Source organism: Rhea americana, unplaced genomic scaffold, assembly GCF_003343005.1.
Source record: "Rhea americana isolate MKP2758 unplaced genomic scaffold, rheAme1 scaffold_36, whole genome shotgun sequence".
In the NCBI taxonomy this organism is placed as follows: Eukaryota; Metazoa; Chordata; class Aves; order Rheiformes; family Rheidae; genus Rhea; species Rhea americana.
Genome location: NW_028186490.1, coordinates 6,536,351 through 6,550,023, shown reverse-complemented (window position 1 = coordinate 6,550,023; position 13,673 = coordinate 6,536,351). Strand labels below are relative to the sequence as shown.

The 13,673-nt window shown below is 35.5% G+C and overlaps 1 protein-coding gene across 1 annotated transcript in view; it reads right to left on the bottom strand.

The window, feature by feature from the left end:
- The window catches only part of SH2D4B (SH2 domain containing 4B), a 65,646-nt gene that overhangs the window by 19,842 nt on the left and 32,131 nt on the right, over nt 1–13,673 (bottom strand). The window contains exon 7 of the mRNA XM_085312191.1: nt 11,247–11,374. Coding sequence (XP_085168317.1) covers nt 11,247–11,374 — 128 coding nt within the window. The remainder of the gene's footprint in view (nt 1–11,246; nt 11,375–13,673) is intronic.

The window sequence follows — 13,673 nt, the reverse complement described above, 5'->3', positions numbered from 1 at the left end:
AAAAACACAAGCATCTTACAGTTCACATAGAACATTATATCTCACAGATGTTGAAGAAACTATCAAGATACATTTGCTTTCTCTAAATCTCAGTGATAACCTCTATCATAGCAAATCATAGTGACAAAAGAGCTCAGTCAATGTGAATCGGAAAAAAAGTCACAGTTACATAGAACCCTGGAATTTGAATTCTACAACTGGACTTGTAACAGGTAACTGTCCACAAAATATACTGTATTGTTTAATTTTCATCCTTTTTCATAGTGAAAACATATGCTTTTGCCTTAGTCAAATATATTCCATATATATAAGTTTTAAGAATAGATATATTTTCTAGGTACAGAATCAGTCTAGTCTGAAATCTACTGACATCTGTGGAAATCTTTCAAATGACTTCACTGGACTTTGGAGAAATCTTTCTACACACTTATTAGGTAATCACTAAGACTTTTATTGCTAAAAAGGGATTCAAATTTAAATCATGCTGTATTTATTTTCCCATATATAAACTAAAATAGAAGCTCCAGATAGCTTTCTACAAAGAAGTTTGATTGCATTTCCTGTATRTAGTCAAGAAACTACACTTCTCTTTCCAGCTTGAAGAAAAATAACTCAGGGATAATATGGGTAACTGATTTTTCTTTTCACACACTTGGCTAGATTTGAGAACTTTAAGCTAACTCTGTTAATTACARTGCTTTCTATCTGCTTGCAATATTCTTAAACATTGATTTAGTGTACTGTTCCTTGGGAGAAAAAGTTAGCTTTAATCACTCCATAAAATGAGCCAGACACTGAAGCACTGTTGAAAGTCAAATGAGAATAACATTAAGGGATGGAAAAACTTCACGCTTAATAAGTGGCAGTATAATAATTATGTACAGCTCTTACGATGATCCAGTTCTGGATCTCCTCTGGAGTTTTACCTAGTTCTTAGTTAAGTCACTAAAAATGGTCACTAAATGGCTGTATTTCCTACTAACACTGTAAATAAGGTAAATGCGCTAGCAGCTAGGCTCAAACTGGTAGCAGGATGATCTGAATTAGGTCTCTGAATCCATTACTCAGTAAGCAGAAATGACTTCAGTGGTGAGACCAACTTCATTCRAGTTTCTGAAGAAGTTACAGAGAGAAGCAAACAGAGTTTTTAAGTTTACTTTCTAATATAAACCCTAGCATTAAAAATCCTTCATTTGTCATAAGTTTCGTCAATGGGACTATTCCAGTTCACATGATAAGAAGATCTGGACACAGACTGCAACCATGCAGAWTTTTTTTTTTATTGCTACTACCATCTTAGGCTCTCTCAAAGCCTCCACCCTGTCAGCAGTAGCATAGTTAAGGGAGAAAATAGGAGAGAAGTATGTGTTGTGTGGCTGAGRAACTATTACTTTTTTTGTATCTTGAATTATCTATAAATGTTTGCAGCTTACTTCAAACCCAAAGGGTTCTTTCAGAGGACACATGCACGGCTGCAACTGTTCCATTTTTAATCAAACACCCCAGAAGCGTTTTACAGAAGCCACCTTCATTCAAGATTCCTGTTGCATTTAATTGTGAGTTGTAGTGGTAACATCAGTGTGAGAACATCCCATGAAATTATATATAATTTTAATTTGCCTCCTGTATCTCATGGATTAAGGGTAATTACAGGTGCTAATCTGGGATGCAAAAGTAGGCTGTGATCCAGTCAGAGCCAATGCTACTCTGTGTGTTAACCTGCATAGCTCTTTTGAAGTGGTACCTCTTAAAGATTAGACCTTCATGCGTTTGTGATAKGACAGTACCATTCACTGAACAGCCCACAGAAGGAACAACTGACCTTCCTGAAGTTCAAGAGGAAAGGAAGGGAGCTGTCACTACTTTGACCTTAGCAAACAAAAGGCAAATATATTTTTCTCACACTCAACTTCATTCTGCCTCTGTGCCAGCATCAGACGGAGAAGCTGCACATACAGGCTGGTTGCCAACAGACTCGCAGAAGTCTCCTCCCTTTGTTTTCACAGCATCCCCTGCTGCCTCTCTCCTGTGGTGAAAGCAGTTTAAGTGTAACAACCTGCTGCTACCTGGGTGAACKGGAGTTGTTAAGCCAAACCAGCAACAAAATTTTGTGCAGTCACATCCTTTTCCCCTCTGCCTGACTACATGCCATACCTGCTGATATCCCGTTTGAGAGAGCTGGTTTTGCTTCGCAGGAAAATAGCATTGTTTCAAAGGAGCTGTCAAACTAATAACTTGTCAAATTTTGACTAGAGGCTAGATCAATAGGACTGAAGTTTCAGTACATTGCAGAGTAAGTTGGAAGGACCAGGGAAGCAGCCATCTGCTGGAAGATCAGTAAAATTTTCTGAGCTTGACTCTACACAAGTATCTGCTGTGCTTTAAACAGAAAATACTGCAGGTAACTTAGCCTGGTGTAAGCTGAAGAAAAGATTTAGAAGCCTGGAAAATATGAAGTCTATTATTGTAACTGTGCAACCAAAGTAACAAGAGCTGGAGGCATGGCTGATAAATAGTTAGATAAGGGCTCACAATAAGCAGGATGTCTGCAGTTCATCCAAGACTAACAAGGTTCAAGGACACCTATACTATGCTACAGGGGGTGATGTGCAGATTGGAAAATATCCACATACAGCATTAAAAAAAATGCAGTATGAGCTGAATATCTTGTACTGCTAATAACCTAAGTGCAATTTGGGCACTTAGGTTGGAATAAACTAACTAATCAATTAAAAAATACATGATAGAAATCAAAAGAAGAAACCATGATCCAGTGTCTAAGGAATGGACTACAATACATGAAAAAAAGGATGCACAGCTCAGATTCAGGCTGTTGGACAAATAAACTATTCTGCATTCTCTTTGGTCACCATAAACAGTCTTCATAATTTTTTCTAGCCATAGGACAACCAACCTTTGTATGTGTTAGGTCTTTTTACTTACAGATAAACTTGCCTTATTTTCTCAAAAATTAATGTGTTTTAAGTCTTTACATATGATTTCTTCTAAATAATTCATGTTCTTATATATCACTTTTTTATATATAAATTATTTTGCATTTACAAACACGAACAGCAGAGCTTTCAGCTCAGGAATACTTCTTCATTTTATGTGATATGAAGAAGAAAGACTGGTTGAAAGAACTGCAACAATAATTAATCACCTACCGTTCACTTCAATAAGGGGACAGAACACAGAACAGTAATGTAAATTTACAGGTAAATAGACTAAGCTACCACTATGCCTATTAAATGAAACCATAATTGTTTACTATATCATACTTTAATAGCAGCACAAAGGGGAAAAAGATCTTTAAAAGTGTTTTAAATAAAGAGGGCAAGGTGTTACCAGAATGTGAAACAATTTTAGTTTTAATAGCAAAATATTTTCTCTTACAAGATTAGTGAGTTTACCTGGAAGTAAACTCTACAAAAGAGAGCATATTTCTTACAAATACATCATCAATATAGTCAGGCACAAGCTTGAACCTGAAAGGACACAAAGTCTTTTCTATTTGGGGGACTTGGGGGTTTGTTTTTTTAATCTTTGACTAACAGTGCAATATACAGACCTTGCACCTGCACTGTTTGTATCCTTGGAACTTCTAACAGTTTATCAAACTTTTTTCCACTTCTGTGGTCTCATGCTCTTTATAATCTCTCATTTTTAGTGTTTATAAGATCCGTTTAGAAAAACTGTGCATCTCATCTACATCTTTAGAATACAGTTTCCAATTAAAGAGCAGACAAGAAGGACAATGTATCGTAAAAGAATAAGAAAGCTCATTTCACATTAGCAATTAGCCTATTTACATTAATTATTCAATTGCTTCACTCTACAATTTCCCTGCTGTTCTTTTGTGCTTCCTTTCTCCTTGCTACATGTGGCAGCTCACATTACCTCACTTTGATACTCTGTTCCCTTCCAAAGGGAGCCATGAGTCTAAAACATTTATTTTGTTTGCTAATAACCTGTCTGTGTAGACACTTTGGAACTGTAATGGCACTAGAAAAACAATTCCGAAGCCTTCAAAAGAACTGACAGACTAAAACAATCATTATGAGTTAAGTGGAGTGACCTAGTACATGAAGGATCATCTTATTTCTCAGAACATAGCAGAACGCCTCTCATTTCTTAGGGGAGAAGTTGAGAACTGAATCAGAGCTGATGAAGCATTTGAGTTTCATCTTATGTTGTGAGTCTGACTTGACTTGAGACATCCATAATCAAATACTGGCATCTGCCATACGATCCAAACATTTAACTCCAAATACTGTGCTGCTTTGAAAAATACTATCAGATGGTCTAGTAGATGTCTGATAGGGATCTGTTTTGGCAATGTAAAATACAGTATATCATCTCCCAGCAAATAAACAACTGATAAAGTCCTTAATAACTATACGTAAATCCACCCATATAGAATATATATAACTCTGCAAGCACAAACTGGTTCTTGTATACTAGTCCAACTAAAACTATGTGTATACACACTGCTACTTTATAATTATTTACAAGTATAATTATAGTATTATTACTACTATTTCAAGGCTGTGGTGCAAAAATAGACTGAGCCTGTCATCTGTCCTTCAAGCGCTAGACACTTAAGTTTTCCAGCCTAATTTGTTTAATCTGGTGTATAGCAACCACTTTATGGTGCAACAGAGGGCTCATCTACATCCTGGGCAACTACTGCGATAGCAACATTGTTCATCTCTGTGTCTGAATCCAGCAAGGACGAAAAGCACAGCACTGGCAGCCTTGCAAACTAACGCGCTCTGCTTAGCTACAGAATAGGGACAGCAGTGCACAATTTCCCCTTTATGCCTAACAGTAGGCCTCAAATTCATTTTCTAACACAAAGTTATGTGATAAGAGCGTAATTTGGTCTCCAGACTTGTTTCATATCTATTCTTCCTGCTAAGATTCCCAGCAAAAGTGACAACATTTTTTGAGAAATCCATATGGAACAGGAATGATAACTAATACTGAAGATAATGTGTGTTTCTTGTGTTACACAAAATCAGCCAGGTGGCAMAAACTATCAATCTGTTTTGATCTGGGTCTATCCCACCAGTAGACACAAGCCTTCAGGTCGATATTCTGAGCTGTTGGCCAGGACTCTATTAGCTCTTTCTATCTGAGGACAGGCTGGCAGAGCAGAACTGTAGACGGTGAAATCTATTGTTCTGATAAAGACGGTAAGACAGTCTGTTCTGTATTTGTCATCTCAAAGGTCATTTTTTTTGTCTGTTCCCAGTCAACTGTTCAAAATAAATTTTATTATTTTATTATTACTTCCACCCCTCCGGCAATCTCTCACTTTACTACTTCATTTACTGTCCTGCAAATGCATGCAAGCTAACAGGTACATTATAATTGAGAACTCTTGTTTTAGCTGTGTTTATCATTTGATTTAGGTATTCTCTGATTCCTTTCCAGATGTTTCTGAGCACAAGATGCCTTAGATACCAAATTTTGCATATAGCTATTTATTAGATGCCTCTTTCAAGGCYTGTGGAAGAAAGTAGAAAAGCTCTCACCAAATTCAGTGAATTTTTTTACAAGATCTTGTATCTTTTTGCCCATAAAGTACCTCTCAGCAATAGTTCCGGAAGGGAGATAAAATCCCATACCCCTAGGGCTCAATTTATACATGCAGAGAATTTATCTGTGCACTTTCTCAAACAGCAGTAAAAGCTACAAAATGATGAAGTAATGAATTGGAGAATAGCTCATTAATATGAAAAAAGCTGTTCTTCTGCTGGATTTAGTAAAACACTTGCTTCATATCTTCCTAATGTGCATTTATTCAATGACTGAGGTGTTTTTCTTCAAGAGCAGAAGAAAAAGTGTGCTTTTATGTTCAAAACAGAAAACTATTGACTTTTAGAAGTTTTTCAAACCAAACCACCGCCATACCTGTTTCCCTCAGCAAAGACTGCATATAAGCATATTTTATATGTCCCACAGCTCAGCTGTTCCCATATGCTCAGTGTTGTTGCTGTTGGCAAACTTAAAGACAGAAAACTCAAGGGCTCAAAGATAGCAGACTTACCCAGAACATTAAGTAGACTTAATATTTTAAGTCTTAAATCCTGTATTGACAGCATCTGATTTGTAGAGCCATTCTCACTATTTAAGTCTGTCAGAGTTTCTTCCTGAAAAAAAAGTTTCTCCTTGAAACTTTTGTTTTTTCTGAAAACAGTACTAGCCATTGGAAATAAAACCTTGATCTCAAAACCTTTGCAACAGGAGACTGCTGAGCTGAAAATGGTCTTCYCTAGCTCCCCTGGCCTCAGTGCTCTCTCAACTTCTGCTTCTCAGCATTTTTCAGTTCATCCTTCAATTTGCTCTGATCATCCCCTCACAGCTTGGCATTCCCCTAGCCAGTAGCTCACTGCCACCCTGTCTTTCCTTAATAAAGTAGTTCTCAATAGGAACCTCACTACTGCAATTACATTTTAAAGGTACATCCTTTAGGGCAACTATTTCATGTTTCTATATCTGTGATGTCAGCCTCTGAACTCTCCTTTCAACCTGGAGGCAAGTAGAGATCTGATAGTGTTACAGCAAATGTTTAGCAAATATGCATAGAACCACCAGGCAGAGAGCCAAGCTATAAATTCCTAATTTTGTCACATACTTACTATATATCTGAGATACTCCACTGATAYCATGAGGTAAATAGCATCAATCATAAAATTTTAGTCTTAACTAAGCCTGGGAAAATATTCATAGTTCAGATCTCCTGTGCAAACATTGACACTCTCCTATGTTCTGAATGGAAAATAACCAAATGCAGACCACAATTACGTGAGAATAGAAAAYCAGTGGGAATAGAAAAAAAAAGGAACTACATGTTAAGGCAGATTTCAAGAAAAAGAGAAAGGTTAAAGGASAAAGGAAAACAGAACAAACAAATTGAAACATTATCACGTGTTTCAGCCTCCAGCATCCTTTCTTACAGTACAGAAAAAGGCTTACAGAAAGACTAGGTCAGTATTTTCACTGTCAAAAGAAATTCTATTCCCATGTCATATGTGTTCAGTAATGAAAACTATGGTTGTTTGRCTGATGTCTGTGATACAGCTTGGCAAAATTCTTCAACATATAGGAAAGACCAGTAACTTTCATTTTACTTGGCATGGTTTGAAAACAGGTTTGAAAAGAAAACTACATTTCAAAGCAAAACTTAGCCAAAATAACCAGCCCATCTCTCTTCCTCACCCTTTGGAGAGACAGGCTTCCTATCCCGAAGATGAAATCACTTCCTATCTCTCAAAGTATATTAGCAACTTAAGATCTTGGCAAAACATGATCTGAATTTAGGTTTATAAAAAAAGTTTCCTATATCTTGAATTTTAACTTACAATGTTCTGATCCCTTTGTATTATATGCCCATATTCATAAGTTAGCAGGTAAGAATTCAGGATCTGATTATTAATTTCCTTCTTATCAAAATGATCAACATTTTGCTTTAGCTAAATTTAGACCACTTTCCTCTGTTTCTGTGTTCAAAGAATTGAATACTTCTCTTCATCGAAATGTAAAGTGACTATTACAATATATAAAAGAAATGACTGATTTTGTACAAAACATATAGGCACCAATTACCTCATATCCCAAGATAGTTTCAGTGACACCTTAATCATTCATTCTGGTTCTTTAATACTTTCACAGTTTGAGAACTGAGCATCACTTCACTGTCACCAATAAGTAATCATAAGCCAGTTTTTTTTAAAAAAAGGGGGGGCTGGTGCTTCCCATTCCAAGAGAAATAAAAATCATTGTTTTATGGTCTCAGAAAGCAATGACTTTTTCCACCAAGTCTGGTTTGTCCCCTTAAAACAACAAGAAAAGGCATTAGAGGCAGTTTMTTGAGGAAAAGGGAATACTTTCCATTTCTATTGGAGGAAAACAGAAGAAATCCTCAATAATCATTGAAAAAAAAGAAAATAACACTGTCTATTTACTCTTCTTGGCCAACATTTTGTAGGTTAGGCCTGACAGTATATCATTCGGCACTAAACAGGGTTTTAACTTAGAAATCACATTTACAACCAGATTTACGTAAAATTAACAAATTTTCTTTAGCAAGTTAAGAAAAATCTTTTCTTCAACATGTAAATGATCTAAGTTTTGAAATGGATGTGTTACTCGAATATAGAAAAAATAGAATCTACACCCAAAATTCAGCTGAACATTACAGTTTGTACCTTTTGCACTTTTTCTTTTCTTAATCAAAACAGGTCCAAAATGAGCTAAAAAACCTGTTAGTAGAGTTTGGATAACTGAATATTTCATGAGGCAAACAGAGGAGGATGAAGGCAAAGCTGATACTCATTCAACACTTTTTTGTGAATATGGAAGGAAATACTCAATAGACTTGAGAAAGACTAGACTTGAAAAAGACTTTTCTTGCTTATATAGATGTTATCACCCCCCTTCAAATAAGTAATAAAAAAATACAACTAATGTAATATAATTTAGCACTTTATAGTGATTCTTCATAGAAAAACGAAAGAAGAACTTCACGTACTCAGTATGCTATACATTATCTTGTTTCACAACCCATGAAATGCCATGAACAGTCTATATTTTAAATCAGAACCCAGAGGAATTTGATGACTGAACACAGGAAATAGGCCAAAGATATAAGAATAAGGACATTTGTGCTTTATTATTCAGACTTCATTACTTTAGCCAAATGTATCTATCTGAAAACCTTCATTTTTTGATAATTAGAAAATAATATGCATTTATAGCAGAATTTGAAGGTAGTGACTAAGCTAATGCTTTATCTTGTTTAAAAAGCTGAAGGACCTATCAGTCAAAGTAATCAAGCAAATGTCTATTGACTTCACCAAAAATATGTTTTTCTGTAATAATTTAGTATCTACTTTTTTGGTACTGCTATAATACAGAACATGAGGCAGAATATTATCTTCCTATTCACAGTCCAGAACTGGGGTTATAAGAAGATGCAAAAGAAGTTCAACAATGCGACGGATCTGATTATACCTGTTTGGCAAGATTCTTGAGATTGCAAGGACCTGTCATTAATATACTAGATAATATTAAATACTATTCAGCAGTTCCTTCCACAGAAACATCCACTTATCCAAATGATGATTATGTTATTGTCCCTTCAGCTCAAGTGGTTAGCCTTAATTCTGGGCTTTGTGGAATAGCTTTCATTTGTATTGCCAAATTCTTATCCAAGTCAGATATGTTCTGCTGTAATTTTGTTTATACACAGAAAATATATGTAATGCTCTGCTTCTCTGAACACCATACAAATCAACAATAGAAGATCTCCAAATAGGCTTATAAGTCTTTTAGCATAAAGTAAACAGAGTGTAAAAATTTGGCAGGATCACTCCCCCCTCCCCCTCCCAAAACTAGGGGCCAATTCTCTGAAGAGCTTTATCTGGAAAAAAAGAGAATATCAATGTTTTCCAATATTTTAGGGCTTTGTTTTGAAATTTATCTACATTTCTAATTACTATAAAACACTCACTGCTGCACCTGCAACAACTAGACGTTTAGCTTTGATGAYGGTGGATCAGACCAGCATTAGACACGACAGCTACAACAGCCAAAGCACGCACAATAACTTAAGCAGACTTGAGTGGGAACCAGCAATTAGGTACCAAAGCAGCATTTCTGTGGCTGTTGGCAAAGAAAACCACTGAGCTWTGTATAGAACTATCTTAAATATCTTTGTCAGCTTTCTTGAGTGGGAGGAGGACAAAGGAGATACTTTGCTTACTTTTACAAATGTTCAAATATCAACAGTATAATCTAATGAATTTAATGAAGAAAATGGAATTCCACGGTTCTTACAGTGACTAAGGGACAAATCCAAAAGTCACTGAMGTCAGCAAAAAGACTGCACAGACTTTAGCTGAAGCCCAGACACCTTTTTAATTTGTGAATTATGCTCATAAATACCAATGTCAAATGCTATGGATATGAACTTGCCAAAAATATGAGAGGGGAAAACCTTTGCAATTGGACTCCCTCCAAAGATCATATAGAATATGTTTGAAAATACTTTTGAGAAGTGACCACAGCTGAAATCTAATCAGTTTACCTCTCTGAAAGAAATCACATCAAATACCAAGGAAATTTTTTTTCTTTTCTGTCTGCATCACTGTTCATAAGAAATGGAAATATTAAAGCATTTACAAGCTATTCATGACTAATTTCAGTATCTTTGACTAATTAAGTCAGTGAAAATAGCAGCTTGCTGGTTTCTTCTAAGACATTACAGTTTGTAGATCTTAAAAAAAAAAATCTGAAATATACGAAAACCTAAACTTGGTCAGAAACCTTTCTTGCTTGGTTCAGTTTGAAATCTCCACACATGCTGATCTTATACTTTGAGAATCAGGCCATGATCCAGGCCAGTTAAGTGCCTTCAGCAAAGAAATAGCAGACTCACTGAAAACTCAATGAAAGAACACTGGGATTTAGTTTTAAATCTTTTCAGTCTCTAAATTATGTCAGCTATTTAAGCAAGATTTTTTTTTTACATGTTTAAGTATAACAAATATGAAGATCATTGCCAACACATATGAAAATGGCATGTCATACCTGTGAACTTGATTCCAAAGAGCAAAAACTCCTGAGATGCTAAGAACTCCAGAAAACATGACAGTAGCTAATAAATTCTGAGGAATAGATTTTCCCATCTAATAACGCCTGCTAAAAATCATACACTTCCCAGCCATTCTGAGACAAATTCAAGATCTTTCAGTAATTTTTGTTTTCAAATGAGGAAGAAAAATAGAGGCCACCTAGGATTTCGGAAGTGCAACAAGGATTAAATAGACATGAGTGTAAGTCCTTCTTCTAAATCACGTAAAGCAGAGACTTGAACTTCAGTTCTCCTTATCCCATATCCCTCTACTATTTGCTAGGTTATTCTGGAGTGCTCTTCAGCCTGTATTAGTTACGTTCTTCGTGTCTGACTTGTTATTTTACAGCAAGCAAATGCGGTAAAATGCTGTATTTTGGTCAAAATATTCCTGTAAAACTTTGGTGATGTAAATCACAAAATAAACTACTTAATCAAAAATAAGAAAATCATATGCTAATAATAAAAATGATGCAAAAATATTGCTTTATGAGGCACTAGACCTCACAACCCTAATAGACATTCCTTTCTGTGAGGAAAGTTGGTAAGATTAACTTCCTGAAAGTCTAGCTCCATTATATGAGAAAATAAAGATCAGTATTACCATGAAACCATGGAGCAACTCTGTTGGTGTGCCTCTCAAACCCAGCACGTCGAGGAAGCTGTTCTTCTTTGAACCAATGAATGATGACTTCTCGGGAAAAGGGTCTGGAAGGACGCTCCCAGATTTTACTATATTAAAAAGGAAATAATTACAGAATACAGTCACATAGAGAATTAGCAGTGTATAAAATTAAGGGACAATATAAAAATAAATCTATGTTGTATATATTTACAAAACTTACAGTTACAAAATAAAGGATACTCATTGTAACAGTTGTTCAGTATAGTTCATTGCACAATTTTAACCTTAAAAATATTTTTTAGCATTCTTCTGAATGAAACCCAGAATGTTTTGGTTTTACATTTGCAATGGAACAGAGAATTATAATTGAAAAACAATTTACCACAAAATACGCAATGAACATTTCAGTCAGCTTTGCTATTCCACCTCATTTTTATTCCAAATTACTAACTGATAAAAAAAAGTGTATTTTTTTGCTTAGGGCATACTCCTTTGCACTAGCAAGAAATTCTGAACTGAAATCAGCTATATGTACCTAAACTACAGAACATGATAGAAAGTTTTGCCTTAACTGTCTTATCCTGCTTTTGCATTCTCCATTTGCGAGCCTCCCTTACTGCTTCTACTACTTTCTATTCATTTTAGTTTAACTTTAGTTAGTARGAGGCACAGCAGGCAAAATATGCAGAAAATGCATCCAGCTACCCCAGCTAAGAATGCTTCTTGGTTACACAAGCTCATCTACACCGATAACAGTAGTAAAAGGGAGGTTTTAGAATGGATTTCTGTACAGTTTAAGATCCCAGGGCTTTCTAGAGGGCTCAGGTTGTCAGCCCAAATTACTAAATCTTCACCTACTGTTCTTCGGATGAAGTAGGTGAAGGCTAGTGTGGTATGTCTACTTGCACTACGATTTCACTTTCATTTGATGGGACACACATTCTTCACAATGCCCAGTACAAGAGCTGTATTCCTGCTGACATGCAAATGAGCCTTCCTTTCACTTCTGTCTTAACTTTCTAAACTTACTAAAGTTAGTGATTGACTCTATTGACATCAAGTAATGAGGATCTCAGTTAATATAATATAAAGTTATATAGTAAGTCTAAGTTATTGCTAAATTACACATCTATGTCAGAGTAGATATGACCTATATTTATCATAAAATCTGAAGATATAAAGATGAGTGAGGGGAGAAWGAAAGGATTTAGCTATAGACACACTTAGAAAAGCATACTACATACATATTTTGTTATTTATATTTTTGAAGATTTTTCCTCAATAAAGAAAGAAGTAACCCTTTGAGTCCTAGGGCCCTAAAGTCCACTCTCATTTCTTAGCTCATTTTCCTCTTTGTTTGATTTTGGAAGACTTGTCAACACCCCCCCCCCCTTTTTTATTTATTTTATTTATTTATTTATTTTGGTGCGCTTGGCTAAGCCTAAGAATTAGTCTCAGTTAGTTTCTATACAGCTATAGTAGACAAGCAAGTCCAGTAAGGGCAGGAGGGCAGAAATACAAACATAGAAGTAAAGACAAAAAACACAGTGGGCAAAAGGAAATAAAACAAATAAGCAGGCCAAAGAGAGAGGCATCRATAGTTGAACAATCAGCAAAATAAGACAGACAAAGAAGGAAGGAAGGAATAGAAGGTTTTTAAGCTTTATAGAAATGTCATGCCAAACCCCAAACCTCTTGTTCTAAGAGGCTGAAGATCTGTATCACACTAGTGGCAAATAACAACATACTGTTATTGATTCCTTGACTTCTCTTGCCTGATCATACTGTTTTTAAGCATGAGAAGTTGAATTACATATATTTACTTATACGCACTATCAGAGAACAAGTTTTAAGCTACTTCTATTCTTCTCGATTCTGTCATAATCAAGTCATGCTCATTGACAAAGGGAAGCCTTAAGAGACAAGAAAAATAAAYAGCACCTATTTTAACCAAAGATATAACTTGGAAACAGATAAGCACTTTTGAATGTGAGCTGGGTAATGATTAGAACATACGTTAGCCTTTTTTCAGTCTTTTTTTGAAAACATCACATTTAGTATTACCAAATTCTATAGAAAATAATGTCATTTCAGAAGCTCAGAACATCAGGTTGAAGTTGTAGAACTTTTCTCAAATTTTGCCATCTTTATTAGTGTTTTTATTGCTTTATTTCAAAGATTACTTTGATTTAARTAGATTGAGAACATCACATTCCTTTGACAAATGATTTGATGGTAAGAGCCTTTCAAGATCCTGCTATCTTTCAGAGAGTGGAATTCTGATTCTTCCTCAGACCAGAAGCTTTGGCTCCAGAACACATTTCCAAACATGAAAGGACTGAGTCTCCCTGGTGCTCCACTGACTGGTAAAGAAAGGGAAAACAAACCTGATGTAAAGAGACTCTT